Source organism: Bubalus kerabau, chromosome 4 (assembly GCF_029407905.1).
Source record: "Bubalus kerabau isolate K-KA32 ecotype Philippines breed swamp buffalo chromosome 4, PCC_UOA_SB_1v2, whole genome shotgun sequence".
NCBI lineage: Eukaryota > Metazoa > Chordata > Mammalia > Artiodactyla > Bovidae > Bubalus > Bubalus kerabau.
The window spans coordinates 5,522,197-5,541,446 of NC_073627.1; the positions used below are offsets into that span (position 1 = coordinate 5,522,197).

Consider the following 19,250-nt stretch of genomic DNA (forward strand, 5'->3'; position numbering starts at 1 on the left):
TCCTCCCAAACTAACACAACAGAATGCCTAGTAGATTTTAGGGAAGCGTTCAAATAAATAATCACTTCCTGATAGTGGAGATGAGCTTTCACACATTTCAGCCTGAGCTGAAGCTCAGAGATGTGAAGGACAGAGTTTCTTTTCCAAAAGAAAAATTTACTCCTCATACACTCTCAAGAGACTCTTCAGAGTCCCTTGAACTGAAAGGAGATCCAACCAGTCAGTCCTAAAGGGAAATCAACCTTGAATATTCATCTGAAGGACTGCTGCTGAACCTGAAGCTCCAATACTTTGGCCACCTGATGGCAAAGAGCTGCGTCAGTGGAAAAGACCCTGATGCTGGGAAAGATTGAGGGCAGGAGGAGAAGGGGATGACAGAGGATGAGATGGTTGGATGGCATCACTGAATAAATGGACATGAGTTTGAGCAAGCTCTGGGAGACAGTGGAGGACAGAGGAGACTGGCATGCTGCAGGCTTACCAACTGAACAACAACAATTCACTCATAGACAAGGAATGACGCCTTCTAAACTCTGTGGTCTAGGGAAGGAAGGTGTGGTCTTGATCATGAGCATTTTCTGACTCCAGTGGTGCCATAGCAGATGTAGGAATGGCTGACTAGAGTGGATCCTAGGCTTTGTTTTCCAAGAAAATGTTAAGAGCACGTAGGCACATGGTAGGCACTCAATGGATGCTGCCTATGACATCGCCATCACCTCCCAAGGCAAGCCAGGAGAGTTCATTCTTAGATGGCTGTAACTGAAAAGACTGTTCCTTCAGCTGTGCTGACGTTTGTCCCCCTGAGCCCTCCACTGCTTGGTTGGAAGAGAACACAGGACGAGCCCAGACTCTTTTCCCCATGGTGGTCCCTCCAAGGTGCAAAGTAGATTCTATCACCTACACCTGCTTTCTCCAGCCTGAAATGTCCAGTCGTTGCAGCCACTGCTTCCATCTTTGAGTTTCCAGCCCAGCGTGGTGGGGATGCTCATCTGTAGGTCCACGGCTGTGTAAATGTCTTCTACCCTTGGGTACCCGGAAGAGGGAGCAGATGGCGCAGGAGTCCCAAGGGAAACCACTTTTAGGGCTGACTTATCTTCCCAGGGCTCCCTCAGTGGAGAAGAGGTTAGCAATGAATATTTAAACAAATAAATGACCAAATGAATGATTATGTCTCTCGTTGAATTAAAGCCCCAATTCTTTTTCTTGCTCCTGAGTATGCTTGTATCGCATGTTTGAGGGATCTAATTTCAGGACTCTACTTGGGTCCCTCAGAGTCTGTTCATTTTTCACCTCGATAGAGCCCGTAGGAATTCCAGCAGTTTGGGATCTTGCAATTTAATGACTTAGCCATCCCTCAAATTACCTGTCCCTCCAGCCTTGTGTCAGCCCCAGATTAATTGCTGTGCCATCAATGTGCCCATCTGAGTGATTAATTAGATTATAGTCAGCTTAGATTCATGTTCCTGTTTTTTTTTTTTTTTTTTTAAGGCAGAGGAGATATTCTTTGTCTTGTCTTTCTGAAACGCAGGGTGTTATGGACTGAATTGTGTCCCCAAAACCCATATGTTGAAGTCCTGACCCCCAGGACCTCAGAATGTGACTGTATTTGGAAATACGGTTGTTGCAGATCCATTAGCTAAGATGAGGGCTTGTCCCTAATGCAACATGACCGGTCTCCTTCTGAAGCAGATGCTTAAAGAGGGAAGACAACTGATGAGACACAGGGAGAAGACGGCCCTCCACCACCCCAGGGAGGAGCCTGGACCAGACCCTTCCCTCCCTGCTGAGAAGGAACCACCCTGCCAACACCGTGACATCGGACACCCAGCCTCCGGGTCTGTGAGGCCACAAATGTCTGTTCTTTAAGCCCCTCAGTTTCTGGTACTTTGTTGAGCAGCCTTAGGAAACTAGCACAGAAGGGGAGGACCAGCCAGCCCTGGGGTCACTCTCAACTACAACGGTTTCCTCTGAGATACAAGACCCTCTGTGCCGTAAACGCCCCTGGGGCGGGGGAAGGGAGCAGCTGGGTGCCAGCCCTGGAAGCAGCCTGCCTCAGTGCTTCATCCGCTGACACCACAGCAGAAAGCAGATGTGAACTTTCGTGGCTTCCACAACGAATCCCTTCAGGATGGCCGTGGGAATGTTTTTCTGACTCGTGAGCACCAGAGTTAAGAGGAAGATGTCCAGGTTTACTGATGACCACCATCTGAAACACGCAAATAATTCAAAGGCAGAGAATGGAAAATGGGACGCTTCTGCCACCATGATCTCCAAAAAAGGACATTTCCCCCCCATGGAAAGAGAAAAACTGGGCGTGTTGGATTAGGGACAAACCCTATTCCAGCGTGCCCTCATCTTAGCCAATGGATCTGCAACAACTGTATTTCCCATTAAAGTCACATTCTGAGGTCCCAGGGGTCAGGACCTCAATGTATAGGTTTTGGGAACACAGTTCAGTCCATAACACCCTCCATTCAGAAAGATGAGAACAAGGATATCTCCTCTGCCTTTAAAAAAAAAAAAAAAGGGTAACATGAATCTAAGCCACATATAATCTAATTTATTGAGACAATAAATGAAAACTCAGAATTCAAGAGTCGAGTTCTGTAACAGAGTGGGGTTGGGTCCTGGGGTCCACATGTCTAAAAAGAAGTCAGGATTACAATCATTGCTTGATTCTGTTGGTATCAGAAAGCACTCACTGATAACCAACAGCAATGCAAAACAACTCCCTGTTTGTCAACTCGGGTACGAGCTCGGCTGCATCTTGGACAACACATCAATTTGTTGAAAACACACGTAGCAAAAGAAGCCGCATCTCTTCTTCCAGGTGTCAGAGCAAAAATCCTTCTACTCTTCCGGCCAGCAACCCGAAAGAAAGCAAGGGGATTTGTGGCTTGGTTTCCTTGACAACCTGATCTTCACTCTAGGCACCATCTCCTGTCTCTAAGCAACAGGGCACTCTTCAGACTTACCAGGAGGTAAAACTTGGCACTTATCCGGAGTCTTTGAGGAGCAAGCATATTAGGGCAGGACCCCAGGAGCATGGGAAGGTGCCTGCCCCAGATGTCCTCACCAGACCCCAAGGACACCCTGGGATCTGCCCTCCCCAAATGCTGCTGCTGCTGCTAAGTCGCTTCAGTCGTGTCTGACTCTGTGCAACCCCATAGACGGCAGCCCACCAGGGTCTCCTGTCCCTGGGATTCTCCAGGCAAGAACACTGGAGTGGGTTGCCATTTCCTTCTCCAACTACTGAGTGCTTGGAGTTCCACGCCTCCACTCTCCGCCCCAGCTTACCTCTGTCCTCTATCAGTTCATCAGCTGGCTTCCCACACGTCCCCCTGCACACAGAAAGGCCCTACGTGAAACAGGCTGACCCCAGAGCACGGGGCACAAAACGGAAACCCAAGATGCTGCCACAATGATTTAGTGCTTTTTGTAAACAAACAAAAAAGTGTTTTATTAGAAGAGGAGGAGGAGGAAAAAATGACTATTTTGCTGTACTGATATCTAAGAAGACTTCGTTTGCGCCTCAAAACAGGATTCGGAGATCTTTTTCTCTTCCTAGCCATCATGCCCCCACCTCCTCCCCAGCATCGCAGAACAGGGAGGATTTCTGAGAACATACAGAAGAGGAGCAAATGAGCAAGATCTCTGGAGGTGACAGTTTTGAATGTTAAGAACAGCAAGAGAAGAGAGTTGATGAATGCAAAGCCCGGAAGTTGAAAGGTAATGAGATTTGGATGGCAAAGGTGCCAAACATGCAACGGCCGGGTCCAGCAATCAGGATCACGGCTGTCTGTCTGGTACCTTTATGCCTCAGGCAGGCTCATCTACCAGAGATCGTACTTCATGTTCATATCACCTGTGAAGAGCAGGGTACAGCCTGAATTATTCACCTTCCTTCCTTCAGCTTGGAAAGTTGTCATACATAACAATCACATGGTCAGTAATTTTCAAATAAGATGGAAACGAGAGACTGACTCCTAACTCTTACTTATCCATAGTAAGGGTGAATTTGGCTTGTCTAAATTGCTATAATGCAAATGTAATCTCCAAGTTTTATTGTCCCCGGGAACTATGAATCATCTTCTAATTAATTTTTTTTTCTGATAGCCCACCAGCGTGACTGATCTGTTTGAGATTCATGTCCCTGTTCATTCTCCCTGGAGCTGACCAGGAACGGACCGCTACTCACACTTAGGTGTCATTTCACTCACTGCACTCAGTCAAAGAAAGGGGGACAGAAAATGGAATTCTGATTTCAGAATTTCAGAATTCACCCTTGGTTAATTGTTATTTGCAGAACACGAGTAACATTTTAATTATCTTTAACTCCACATCATAAAAGCTAACAAGGGAGTGGAGACAAAACAGAATAAACAGGGGCTTATTAGGTACATAATTAATGGGCGCTAAAATTAGCTCACATGAATATGAATGAACTGGGACCATTATAAAGCACGCACCTCAGACGTTATCAACTGATTAAACTGCATCTCAAATGTCACCAATTGATTAAACTTGTTAGGTGGCACAGCTTCTGGACAAACGAGTTCACTCAACAGGAGAGAGACAGACCCACCAGAAGATGCAACATGGTTCTGTGGTGGGTTATCAGGTGAGCAAGGGTGCTGGGTATTTTTATCAACCAACAGTTTAGAAGGGCCACCGTTCTCTTCACAGTGAAGCAAGGACAAATGAAACTCTTGTCGAAGATCATCGTAAAGCCAATGGGGACTCTGGGCTTCTTATTTAGCAACACGATCATACTTTTGATTAAGGAGGGCTGCAGCGGCCAGCACGCTCTGAATAACTGGTGAAGCGACATCTCCACGTGGTCCACATGCCAGTGGTGCCGTCCAGTAGGAGCTCCTGTGAGCGTGGCACTGTCCTCGGCCGGCTGTCCAGTAAGGCAGCTCCAGCCGCCACGGCTCTCTAGCAGCTGACATGTGGTAAAGTACCACCGAGGATCTGGATTCTGGATTTTATTTAATTCTGATCAATAGAGGAACATCTGGTGGCTCCAGGATTCAAGCCCTGGCCTTGTCCACATGGACGTGTACTTAGCTGGGCTCTGAAAGGCTTCACACAAACCATGCAGGGGGCCCCCAAACCTTTTTGGCACCAGGGATCGGGTTTGTGGAAGACAACTTTTCCACTGACTCGGGGGGATGGTTTCGGGATGATTCAATCTCACTGCATTCATTGTACATTTTATTTCTATTATTATTACATCAGTTCCACCTCAGCTCGACAGGAATTAGATCCTGGAGGCTGAGGACCCCTGTATATCTGCCTGGCAATTGTAGAAAGACTGGAAGTCACAGGAAGCTTTGAGTCCTAATACAAAAATAGGTTTGCATTCTCTTGCTTTAACTTTTTTTCCCTTTAATTCACATAATATGTAGCAGGATGATGTAACCCAGGAGATGTGTAAATGGGTCTTGATTTCAACCCTCTTCCTTGTGCAGCCTTAGAACAGAGACTTCTTGTTCTGATGGCCAGAGACAAGCACTCGGGCACCTGTTTGTCTGGAGCCTCGAGGCCGGAGCTGATGGTGAATCTAATGTAGCCCTGTCGCTTTTGAGCAGTGACGCAGGAATCCAAGAGCTGCGATTTCACTCTTTGGGAGTTTGTGCCAGTTCTCACCTTCCGACCCCACGGCCTGATTTGGGAGTGAGCTAGGAGTTTCTGCCGCAGCACATACGCAGGAGCACAGAGCTCGGATTGGAATGTCACCCCAGACAGGAGCCCGCGCTAATTATCGCATCAGGCTTCCCACTGAGAGCCAGATAATTAAAGGAGAATGTTACAGTGTTTCCAGACGCCTGGAGTAAATATTATCTTCAGGTGTAACCTCTGGAAGAGGAAATGAAAAGTGATCTAAGACGGTCCCACCGAGACCACCAAGACCAGAACCAAAAGATCTTTGAGGAGAAAAGGGAAGCCAAAAGTAGGGGGGTGGAGGGATGTGAGGGGCCGGGAGGAGGTGGAGGGAAATTAACCTTGTTCAGGTCCTACTGTGTCCTGGCCATGGTGATCCGCACTCCATGGCAGGCAACACAGGGAGTGGCTTTGCTAGCTGCCATCTGACTGGACACTGAACCACAAGATAGATATTATTCCCATTTTGCAGCTGGGAAAACTGAGACTTCCATAATCTCACCTAAGGATCCTCAGCTAGCAGAGCATCTGGTGGCTCCAGGATCCCAGCCCTGGCCTTTCTGTCTCTAAATCCTGTGCTAGCCTCCTTCCTTGATGTGTTTAAAGAGGTGACTGTCTGCCTGGGTCCCGATCGTCCCCACTCGACGGTGGAGGGGGCTGTGGGGGTTGCACGGTGACCATTCCACACACACATCTGCAGAGCCCACAGCAGCAGGTGCCGCTGGGCGAGGATGAGGCTTCCGGTCCAGGTTTCCTCTGCCAAGATCTCCTTGCTGGACAGAGCCTGAGGCGTCGGGAGTGGCCCCCACGCCAACATGCCGATGTGATGCTGCAGGCATCGGCATCTGATGTGGCAAGCTTCAAAGAGTGAGAAGCACTTCCTGAACATTTCTGGAACTGTTGCTGAAAAGCTCTGTGATCCACTGGAAGAAAAGTGACGATGCTCATTGAGGTTCAAGGGGCCGATGCAGGAGGCACGTGGACTTCCCTGGTGCTCAGACGGGAAAGAATCTGCCTGCAATGCAGGAGACCCGGATTTGATCCCTGGGTCAGAAAGATCCCCTGGAGAAGGGAATGGCAAAACCCATTCCAGCATTCTTGAATCCCATTCCAAAATCCCATAGACAGAAGAGCCTGGCGGGTTGCAGTCCATGGGGCCGCAAAGAGTTGGACACCCCTGAGCGTGCACGTATAACAGGGGAGGCGTGTGGACCTCACTCTACCAGGACCTGCTCTGTGCCCATGAGCTTGGTCTTTAACCTCTCTGGCTCTCAGTTTCTAAAATGTAAACCAGGGTCTCAAATATCTAAATTGTCTAGAGGAGCACTGGACATCTGAAGTCTCAGAAGGCCTCCGCAAGTGGTGGCCTCTAGCATCAGTGATTTGTAGTTTTGAGTAGGGTTCAGCTTACCCACTGAGCCTGGGTCTCTGGCTGCAGAAAATATCCCTCCAGTTTCTGGAAGCATAGATCAGTGAGGTGGCGCTAGTGGCAAAGACTCTAGCTGCCAATGCAGAAGACGCCATAAATGCAGATTCGATCCCTGGGTTGGGAAGATCCCCTGGAGAACGAAATGGCAACCCACTCCAATATTCTTGCTGGGAAAATTCCATGAACAGAGGAGTCTGGTGGGCAACAGTCTACGGGGTCACAAAGAGTCGGACACAACCGAGCACATAAATATAGATCACTGTAGAATCAGTGGCTCCTGCATCAAGGTTTTCCTGGAAAGGTCCACATACAAAAGCAGAATTCTCTACTCTTTCTTTGCCCCAGGAAAATGAAGACTCAATGAGCTCTTCTTTCCGGCTGTTGGCTCCTTCCTGCACCTGCTCACGGCTGCCCCTGCAAAGCCCCCCAGGCAGCAGGTGGAGATCACAGGAGGATAGAGTGAGTGCTGGGGCTTGTGCCACCAACAATCCCTGGGACCCAGGGATGGCATCTTTCCTGGCCAAGGAGACTCTGCAGACGTGATGATCCTGGATTATCTGGGGATGGGGTAACGCCCGCAGACTACCTGGGTGGGGCCCGAAATGCAGTCACTGGGGTTTTTATAAGAACAAGTCAGGGGGAGAAAAGATACAGAAGGGAACGCAATGTGACCATGGAGACAGAGACTGGAGAAGTGCGGCTGCAAGGCCAGGAAAGCCAGCGGCCCCCAGGAGCTGCAAGAGGCCAGTTCCAGGGGTGACACAGCCCTGCCAACATGTGGCCTCCTGGCCTGCAGGCCTGTAAAGAGGAAATCTGGGCTGCTTGTAGCCACTAGGTTAGGGAGAATTTGTTCCATTGGAAGCTAATATAATCCTTCATTCTGTCTCCCACCAGTAATTCAAACAACTCCAAGAAGAGTCTCTCAAGCATAAAGGAATAATTTTACTTTCATACTTTTTGTGTATGTTGGGGAGAGATGAGGGATGTTGAGGTGGTTAGGTGGTGGAGAGCATTTTGGGGGTCAGCAGATACAAGCTATTATACGTAGGAGGGATAGACCACAAAGTCCTACCGGATAGCACAGAGAACTGGATTCAAAATCCGAGGATAAACCACAACAGAAAAAAGTACTTTTTGAAAAGAATGTATAACTGAACAGCAGAAATCAATACAACACTGTAAATCAACTGTAATTAAAAAAAAAAAGACCAATTTTTACCTGCTTACACAAATCACAAATATTCATTATAGAAGAGCTGAGTTATGACTCTCACAGAAACATGAAGGAAACAAACGATCAGCTGTAATCTGCTAAGTCCAGGATCCCAAGAATAACCAACCAGCATTAACATATGCGGGAATAAATCTGTGCTGTTTTGTTCCCCGAAACAAAATCACTTCCAATGAAAACGTGAGCACGTCTGGTTTAAAGCCATGAAATGGGGTCTGTTAGGAGCCGTGAAGGGAGACGAGTCACATAACTCAAAGCAACGGTCGAACGGTTCTAGAGACACGGAGAGTGACCTCCGGCTCTGTGGGTGTCACGGTAACAGCCAGCAAAGCAACCTCGACTCTCGGCTCTGATGCGAAGAAACTGCATAAAGCAAGTGACTCACCCAGCCGCTTCTTCTAGAGATTTTTTCAGGTCAGGTCAGACAGCAAGGCAAGTCCAGTGTATCCTGGAGATGCACAGAGCGTAAATGTGTCCCTCAGCCCACCTGGTGGCCAAGGTGGAGAGGAAGCTGGGACACCCGGGTCCCCTGCTGGGAAGGAGGGCAGGTCCCCGAAGGCGCCAGCCACCCCCAGAGCCCGAATAAATAATGCACTTCAGTACGAATTATATTCAATAAGGCTCCAAAAAGAAGATGGGCTTATTACAAAACAGAAGCACTCACAGACTTATGGCTGCTGAGAGAGGGGGGAAGGATCAGAGGAAGGACAGTCAGGGAGTTTGGGATGGCTATTTTAAGTGGATAACCAACGAAGTCCTGCTGTGCAGCACAGGGAATTCTGCTCAGTGTTTCGTGGCAGCCTGGATGGGAGGGGAGTTTGGGCAAGAATGGAAACAGGTGTGTGTATGGCTGAGTCCCTTCGCTGTCCACCTGAGACGATCATAGCATTGTTAATCGTCTACCCCAACATAAAATATAAAGTTTAAAAAAATAATAACATTTTCTTTTGCTTCTGAAAAAAGAGAAGACGATACAGGCCTTCTTATAAGAAGGTCCATTTACAAGGGGGAAATAAATACATATAAATAACTGCCATGGAGAGCAATAACTATCAAGACAGAAGCAGATACAGAATGTGGGAGGGAGGGGTGTCACCCAGAAAGGAGCAGTGAACACTGTGAAATAAATGGAACTAATAATGGACTGGGCTTCCCTGGTGGCTCAGAGGTAAAGAACCCGCCTGCCAATGCAGGAGATACACGTTCGACCCCTGGGTCAGGAAGATCCCTGGAGAAGGAAGTGGCAGCCCACTCCAGTATTCTTGCCTGGGAAATCCCATGAACAGAGAGGCCTGGTGGGCCACAGTCCATGGGGTTGCAGAGTCAGAGATGACTGAGCAACTAAACAACAATAATAAAGTATTAATGCTACTTATTTTTCACTGACTCGTTCAAGGCCAGCGCTGGAAGGAACCATCATGATCATTTAGCACCCCCTCCCTCCTCCAACCACCAAATTTTCAAATGGAGCAGTGCTTGAATGAGATAACTTCTAGAATCCCTTTAAGCTCTAAATTTAACTTTCTCAGTACAAAGACCATAAGCTACTCATGAAAAGAGATTAATAGAAACTCGATGGCTGGCTGATTTTTAATTCCACACTGACACAGAACGGCAGCCTGTTTTCTGAAGGCCTGGAAATCTCTGGAAGGCTCTGAGCCCTGGAGTGTATGCAGTACTGCAGGAAAAGCCCGTTAGGACACAGGGAGCTCCGAGGCTACAGAGCGGGGTCGCGTTCATGGAAAGTGTGCCGCTTTCCTTGGGAGATCATTTTCCAAAGGACTCAGCTCCCCAGGCTGAGCCAGAGACTGACGGTGAAGTGCGGAGACGCCCCTCCCCTCGGGAGTCTCTGCATACCCCCCTTAGGCCGACAGGGCTCAGGCCTACTGGCCTCCGTCAGTCATCACCCTTTTCTCCGGAAACATTTCAAGCGCCTGCCCAGCTGGACAGTTTGTTTCTCTAAAGCAGGGGGTCCTTCCTACTCTGGAGCTGTGGGTGGCCTTCATGAGGGCTATGAACACCCAAGGGAACTGGAAGTGTTAGTCCCTCAGTCGTGTCTGACTCTCTGTGACCTTAGGGACTGTAGCCTGCCAGGCTCCCCTGTCCGTGGGATTCTCCAAGCAAGAATACTGGAGTGGGTAGCCACTCCCTTCTCCAGGGAATCTTCCAAACTCAGGGATCGAACCCAGGTCTCCTGCATTGCAGGCGGATTCTTTACCGTTTGAGCCACCAGGGAAGCCTGTGAACACCCCAAACTGCCTGCAAACAGGTTTGCGAGCAACCATCTCTTACAAGAGGGTCCACAGCTCTTAGCAGAGTCTTCGCGGGACTGTAAGCCACAGATGTTTTAAGGACGCTTTTATCCTTGCGCTGTGTCTTAAATATGAAGCCAAGTGCCCTGGGTGTGCACTCACACCTGTGTGCGTTCTCAAGCTCCAGGAACCTCTGGGAGACAGCACATACGCTAACAAGCTTTCGGCGTCCACATTTAAAAAAATAATTTTTTAAAACAAAATGTCATCCCCAGGACATGTAAAACTGAATCAGCCAGGACAAAAAAGCTTCAAAAAAAAAATCAATTATCCATTTAGTCACTGTGAAAATCTATCTGAAAACCCAGAGTCTCTGGGAACATCAAAGCTCTAGTTAAATTTTTAATAAACCATGAAGGCAAGTGTTAAAGAAGAGACCTTTTCAAAGGTAGGTTGGTGACAGAGAAGCTCTTGAAACGGTGCTCATCAAAGGGGACGAAACTGCCCGAAGGTGCCAGTGAACTTTCCTTCAGACTGAAGTCAGGAGCTTGAGACTCTGGGATTGAGCCCCACCGGAGTCTTGGGAAGCACATCTATTTATATTTAGATCTTTATTCTTTTTCAACTGGTTAAACAAGGAATCTTACGTGGCAGAAAGAAAGTCACTAATTACTGTGACTGAAAAGACAGCATAAGCATAATTCTCTTCTCCAAGGATTGAGAAGTGAATCCATAATTCTCTTCTCCAATAACGTGTTCAACCTGTTAACTCCAACCTGCAGTTAACAGGTTGAACATGTCTGTGGAGGCTTGGGCGCTGCCCTCTGCGGAGCCCTTGGTCTCCCAGTGGGCTCGTCAAGATACTGGGGTGTGGGACTTCCTCAGAGGTCCAGAGGCTACGACCGTGCATGCCCAAGGCAGGGGAGCCAGGTGCGGTCCCTGGTCAGGGAACTAGATCCTACATGCTGTAACTAAGGATCCGGCATGCTGCAATTAAGACCTGGCACAGCCAAATAAATAAATAAATTTTTAAAATTAATTAATTAAAAAAAATACTAGCGGTGAGTGTGACCAGATCTTTCCATGGGGGCAAACCCACTTTGGTCAGATTTGTGCCCGGGGGTCCCACATACAATATCATCTCAATCCATACTGAATAGCATGCTCCAGGAAAACAATCAAAATAGCTGACTGTTTTTGGGCAAAACCTTGACTTTTACCCAAAGGGAAAAAGCCAAGAGGGAAATGAGAGGGAAACAGAGGCTGAAAAAAAACGAGGCCAATCAGCCTATATGATCATAGGACATTCCTAAGATCAGGACAGAAATACTTGAGGAAAATGCTTCTCGTTTAGAGGAAAGCCTGAGCCTAAAAGTAATTAGACACTTAGTCTTCTGACACATTTCATGTCTATACACACACACACACACACATATGTATATAGAGAGACAAACACACACACATGTAAGGTTTTCCCAAGTGGTGCAGTGGTAAAGAATCCACCTGCCAAAGCAGGAGACGCACGTTTGATCCTAGGTTGGGAAGATCCCCTGGAGGGCATGGCAAAGCACTCCAGTATTCTTTCTTGGGAAATCCCATGGGCAGAGGAGCCTGGGGGGCTACAGTCCATGGGGTCCCAGAGAGTCGGACACGACTGAGTGACTGAGCACACACATACACATATACATACATATGTGTGTATGCATGTATATTTTTATGTGTGTGTGTGTGTGTATACTGGAATACATAATATATTGAAATTTTGCCTTCTCTAAAAATGACCCCAAAAAATCTTCATTGCACAAGCAAAAGAATTTCAAGTTACCCACCGAGGGATAAACTCGGTTCGGCTGTGGCCTTTTCTCCCACAGACTGAAGCCAGAAGATAACAGTATTCACAAGGGCTTCAAGGAGAAATACGTGCCCCTGGAGAGCTCTGCCCAGAGCAGCCTTCGCGCCTGTGTTGGGGTAACAGGGTGACATTATGAACTCTGCAAGGACTCAGGTAATATATCACCTGGGGCTGCTCCCTGAACAAGGTTATCACTCAAACTTGAGCTTCAAAACTATGAAAGATGAATCAGAGCGTTTAAGAATTCAAGACTGAAGGACTGAGGGGACTTCCCTGGAGGTCCAGTGCAGGTGGGGGTGTTCATCCCAGTCAGGGTACAAAGACCCCACACGCCTTGGGGCAACTGGGCCTGCACACCACGAACCGCCGTGCCTACGCTGCGACCCGGACCCGACACAACCAAAGCGAAGTGAACTAAGGACTTTTTAAAAGAGACTGAAGGAATCAGGAGCATCATTGATGCTAACAACAGCTTCCACCTTTCACATGCTCAGACGGCCCAAATACTGCGTATACTGTGTATATACACATCTAACCTTATTTATCAAAATTAGTGTAGATCACTTTGTAAAGAATAGCCCAGTCATCTCAGTCATAGCATTATCCCCATTTTATAGATGAGAACACTGAGGTTCAGACAGCTCAAGCCATTTGTCAGGATAAACTATTTAGTAGGCTTTAGAGATGGAACTCTAAAATGTACCACAAGGGATTCCCCAGCATCCCTCAATCTGGCTTTTAATAATATCTTCTGTATGTTTAGCTGTCTTTTCTAGTTATTCTCTGTAAAACATATTATTTTTTAAATAGAACACCAACAAGTTTTTTTTTTCAATGAAAATAAATCCAAAGACATGAAACAAATTGGTTCAAATTTGCTAAAAAGGAAAGGATCACAATGCAATCGGGAGGAACCTCTGTATTCTCAGTCAGTCACTAAAGGGATGTGCCTGTGGACTTAAATCATACATAACACAGGACTTTTCTGATGGCCCAGTGGTTAAGATTCTGTGCTTCCTCTGCAGGGGGTGCAGGTTATTAATCTGCCTGGCCCATCTCTGGGAACCCTGCGTCTCAGGTGATGAGCAGCCTGACCAGGCTCACCTGTGAACGACTGCAAGAAGGAGGAAGGGACACATCCCCCTGGAAGCTGACCAGAACCAGGAAACAAATGTTCACCTTTCCTCTCTCCCCTTTCCGTATAAAAGAAGCCTGAATTCCACCTCAGGCAAGATGGTTCTTTGGGACATGAGTCCACCGTCCTCCTGGTTTGCTGGTTCCCGAATAAAGTTGCTCTTCCTTGTCCCAACAACTCACCTCTTGATTTATTGACCTGCCATGCAGTAGGCAGTACAAACTTGGACTTGGTAACAACAGGGATATCTCCGAAAGATGCCCCCAGGAAGGAAGCAGGTAAGACAAACATCAGTGTAAAACCATACTGAATTCAATACTTTAACAGAGCATCAGGGGGACCTGCCTGGTGGTCCAGTGGTTAAGAATCTGCCCTTCAATGCAAAGGATGTGGATTTGATCCCTAAGCCCATGAGCCACAGCTAAGACCCAGTGCAGCCAGAAATAAACAAACATTTAAAAAAATTTTTTAAGGCATTAAGAAAATCCAGAGACATTCCATATTTACAAGAGGCAATAGCTAATGAATCTGTGCCCAAATAACTTGGTATCAAATATGTGAAGAAAGGAACTCAGAGGTGGACACTGGAGTGAAATTGTCTGCAGTAACTGGAACAGGAAGTTGGAACATATGATGACCAATCCAGAGCCAGTAACCCGAAAGATAAACTCAGGAAAGATTGGTGCTCCCTCCCCCACAGCCCCCTGGAGCAAGGGTCCCCAGGCTCCGGCCACAGACGGGCACCTGCTGTCAGGCCAGCGGGAGCACTGGATTAGACATAAAGTGCACAAGAAATGCGATGCACTCGCATCATCCCCAGAGCATCCCCACCGCCCCGGTCCACGGAAGCATGGTCTTCCACTAAACCGGTCCCAGATGCCAAGAAGGCTGGGGACCACTGGAGAAAGGACCCGCACCACAGCTGCCCAGGCCCCGCTTCAAGTCGCCAAGCCGACAGAGACGCTCCCCCTGCGGACGCTCGGGCGGGCTCTCACCTGGGATATTGTGGATGGTGATGGCCAGGATGAGCAGCGCGATCCGCCGCCAGCTGCTGCCAACGGGCTGCGCCGTGCTGCCCCGAGGCGGCCCGGGGGCGGCGGGGCCCTCCGCGAGGTCGGCGGCCACGGCCCTCTTCCTCTGATACGCCTCGCCATTCTCACTCTTGTCTGAGCAGAAAGAGAGGGACATAGAGAGAGCCGTCAGAAAGAAGGCAGGTCGGGACTTGGACAAGCAGCGGTGGGGGGAGCTTGCACGACCGGACGAGGTCTATTTCCTAACTTCCATCTGGTCCTCCACACCTTCATTCATTACTCTGTTCTTAGGATCAGATTATCCCAAATACTCATGGTTTCCCAAATGCCCAGATTATCCCAAATATCCATGGGTGATTTGCCGATTCCTAATGGAGGCCAACTGCCGGGCTCTGAAATACAGGAGAGCAAGACTGAGACAGAGAATCCAGGCTGCGGTTTGCAGCCCCTTACCTATCAAGGAGGTTTCCCGGAGGAGGAGGGTCTTGATCAAATCTTAAACCCGTGGTGGCACAAATAGAAAGGAGAGTCTCTCTATCATCTGAGCCTGCAGACCCTGACTCGGACGACACAGACAGGCCACCAGGTCCTGTTGTTGGGACGTCCACCGTGAGCAGTGAGACCTGACAGCCCAGTTTTGACTTGCTCTCCCAAGGGGGTTACTAGTGGCCTCTTGCACTCTCAAAAGTGTCCTGCTTTGGAGGATAAACTGTGTGACTCCCCAGGCTGGGGGGAACAGCAGAAGCTTGACTGAGGCTCTGCTCTGACAAGGCCAGCAGGGACCTCCCCATGGTGGCCGCTTCCCTTCTCTGGGGACACGTTTTTCACAAGTAAAATCATTCTTGTCTCTGAGCTGAAAACTGCAGAAAACTTTTCCCAACATCAAATTAAGAAACTTGGAGGATTCCGTTACCCCTGACCCCAGAAGGGTGGTGCGGCCTCTGCTTACTCCTGGTGGAAAAGCAAGACAAGGGCACTTATCTTACCCCCCAGGTACTTCATGTCAAGACCCGAATCTCACTGCATAAATGGGATCAGATCTTTGATTCCATTTTCAGATGAACAGACTTTAGTGGAATACATCAAAACATGAAAACAGCAACAACAAAAAAAACAAACCATTACGCGGTGGTTTGCTGAGACCAAGCAGCTTGAAGAGGAAGAAAGACGTGCAGGGCAGGTGGGCTCGCTCCTCCCCAGCTGGCCTCAGGGGGCTTTCTCCCAGGGACAGCGGAGGCTCAGAGCCACTGGGGAGAAGGGGCCTGTGATCCATCCTCTCAAGTGCCAGGGTCATCAGCCCTCCAATGGTCGGGAGCCACAACGCATAACACCAGCCCCTGGAGGGTGCAACTGTCTCAGGGGATTGCGACTCCTCCAAGGCAATATTTGCACAAGCGGAAGCTCAACATTCACTTTGTGGTGTCTATATGTGTGTGCATGCACGTGTGTGTGTGTGTGTGCACATGCGCAAGTATGCAATTACCCCCGGGACCCGCCTATCTTTTTTTAATTAATTAGTTTGTCTGCGCTGGGTCTTCGTTCCTGCTCAGGCTTTTCTCTAGTCATGGCAAGCGAAGGCTACTCTCTAGTTTCGGAGCAGAGTTTCTCTTGCTGCAGAGCATGGGCTTTAGGCGCGTGGGCTCAGCAGCCGTGGTGCACAGGTTGAGCTGCTCTAAGGCATGAGGGATCTTCCCGGACCACGGATCGAACCCGTGTCCCCTGCACTGGCAGGTGGATTCTTATGCACTGCTCCACCAGGGAAGTCTAGTACCATCTTTCTTGCCTCCAATATTAGATGATCTTCGTGTGTGTATGCACAGGTGTGTGCTTCTCGGCACACCTCGTTTTTTTTTTTTTAATTGTTGACAATACCTGATAACTCAGGCTACAGAGGCTTGTCGTGGAACTGAGCAAAATGCGTGGGATTTTAAGTCCATAAACACCAAAGGCACAAGCAAGCAGATGTGAGTGCTGGGCGCAGAGGAAGCTGTGCAGTGATGGGGGCACTCAGCTGTCTCCGGGGCCAGTCAGTGGGCACCCCGGACGCCCGGACTCTCCTCTGAATACACAGCCCCAACAGGGATGCTCTCTGGTGGGAGTTGATAGAGATAAAATAAAGGAATAACTCTTCCCTTCGGGATTTTCATAACTTCAGGAAGGACAGATGGTTGGACATGGATCACGCCCTTGAATTGAAGGGACAGAAGTGCGCTGTCCCAAACAAGCACGGGGAGGCCACGCTCGTATCTGTCCCTGTCACAGAAGGATCTGACTCTGGGCCTCCTGCAAGTGACGCGCAGACAGCGACGGAGCCGGGGGCCTCGTGAGCAAATTCCAGCAACAAACCCGCGCTTAACAGGAACGTCGAGAGGTGTAAAGACTGATGAACCCAGACGAGCACGCGCGCCTCGCCTCGGGGTCCTCGCCGAAGTGTGAACGCGGATGTGGCTGCCTTTCCCTGGTGAGAAACGGGAGGGTGCGAACGCCTGATGTGCTGGGAAAGGTAAATAAGCCAGCATTTGATAACAGCCGCTAATGAGCCTGCAACAAGGAACATTAGTCCAGATAAATAATCACGGAGAGGAAGGGTGCGTCCCCAGCCGTGACTGTTCTCGCCTCTCCTGGGAAGGCTGCTTAAATCTTCACACTCTGTCCAGTAAGATGCCAGCACCACGGACAAAGGGTGACCCCTTAACAGAGGCAACAGCTGAGCCTGGTGTGGGATCAGGGATCGACCCGTGAGATTTCCTGGGAGAGGAGAGGTCTGGGCACTTTTCAAGCAGGATTTGGCAAAGGGGAAGGACGTTTTGCGGAAGAAACAGCCGATGTCGGGTTTAGGAATGAAAAACCTCACCAGTGAGGTGGGGGTAATACTGAGAACTTAGTCTCAACAAATCCTCCTTCCTTAAAAAAGCCCCATGAGGTAGAGATGATCCCTTTCAACAAACGAGGAACTTAAAGAACAGAGAGGTAGAGCAGCTGGTTCCAAGTCACGGCCCTGAATTCCAAGTCCTGAGTCCATCATGGATTCAGGAGTCAAGCTGGATCCTTTGCCTCCAGAAGCCACCTTTTAACCAGGGCCCTGTGGTTGACTGGGAGTCGGGGGTGGTGTGGTGACCTACCCCTATGCTCACAAGAGTGTGTGTTAGTCGCTCAGTCATGTCCGATTCTTTGAGACCCCATGGACTGCAGCCTGCCCCCAGGCTCCTCTGTCCCTGGGATTCTCCAGCCAAGAATACTGGAGTGGGCTGCCATTCCCTTCTCCGGGGGATCTTCCCAACCCAGGGATCGAACCTGGGTCTCCTGCATTACAGGCAGATTCTTTACCATCTGAGCCACCATGGAAGCCCAAAAGCATAGCAAAGCCAATTACCACGGTGACATTTAGGAACTTGAAATCCAAGACACTTAAGTTCAGAGAGACCCAGTGAGATTGCATCACCAGAGGCAGAAAAGGCTCCGTAGAAACCTCATATCTATAATCACTCCCGCTCGTCAACAAACCTGAAACCATGAAGACACTATTTCTTAACCCATTAGATCTACTGTTTTAAGTATAAAGCCGCTGTCTGTAGGATATATTTATTAACACCAAGCCAGGGACACTGGGTTACAATCCTTTAAAGAAGGTGGAAAGACTTCAAAGTTGCCCATCATCAAAACCCAATGTTTTAAAATTGAAACTCAAGCATCTACACATCCACACCCAGAAGGGGCCCAAGGCCGGGGCTCAGCCTGCTGCCCCGCTCTTCATCCTTCCGGGGAGGCACCCCGTTGCTAAATGTGAGAATGAGGACCACAGGGAACAGACAGACCAGACCAAGGCTCCCTTTTCCAGCTGAATCACGAGGTTGACTTTATTGCACACATTTGTCCCCTGCTTTCTTCTCCCCCAAACAAGGGACATGATGCTTGTACCAACACACCATACTGTACAGCAAAAAACAGAGCTGGGTCTGGTGGGCACAAGCTGGGGAAGTTGGGGGGAGAGGAGATAAGCCCCCTCCCCTTGGGGTATGACTTCCTCCCCCGTGAAAGGGCCTGATGTCCTCAGATCACAGGCTCTGAATCACTTCCCATCAGCGATGCTTCAGAAAGTAAGGTGGGACTTTCTATAATCTTTCCAGAAAAAAAAAAAAATACAAGGAAGATTTTGGAACAATGAGTCCTTACAGATTCAAGGACCTCAGACTTCATCTTGCTAGATAAACGCCACGGTAGCCTTCGTTTTGTCCCCCATGGGCCCAGACTCAGCAGGAACAGGATGTTTGCTGCCCCTGTGATGATGTAACCGACCAAATCCATCAATAATAGGCCCGGAGATGGACGCTCAGGCCACCAGAGAATAAGAGGAACGCTAATTAACAGATCATCAGCCACAGGAGCTTTAGAAATGTCCCCAAGATATTACTGGAGATGATCTGGTTGAATTAGCACAAGTAGGCAATTCTCGTCCGCTAAACACAGAACGCTTCAGGTCCCCGGAAAAAACTCCTTCTTCGTAAATCCTTGCTGTGTGGTGTTTGTGCTCAGTCACGTCCGACTCTGCGACCCTGTGGCCCGTAGCCCGCCAGGCTCCTCTGTCCGTGGGATTTTCCAGGCAATAACTCTGGAGTGTGCTGCCATTTCCTCCTCCAGAGGATCTTCCCCACC

At 48.9% G+C, this 19,250-nt stretch overlaps 1 protein-coding gene across 5 annotated transcripts in view; it reads right to left on the reverse strand.

Annotated features, from left to right (window-relative positions):
- SLC39A11 (solute carrier family 39 member 11) overlaps positions 1 to 19,250 on the reverse strand; it is a 293,523-nt gene that overhangs the window by 93,268 nt on the left and 181,005 nt on the right. For all 5 annotated transcript variants that reach the window (XM_055575022.1, XM_055575020.1, XM_055575023.1 and 2 more), the window contains one exon: positions 14,562 to 14,732. In XM_055575022.1, coding sequence (XP_055430997.1) covers positions 14,562 to 14,732 — 171 coding nt within the window. The remainder of the gene's footprint in view (positions 1 to 14,561; positions 14,733 to 19,250) is intronic.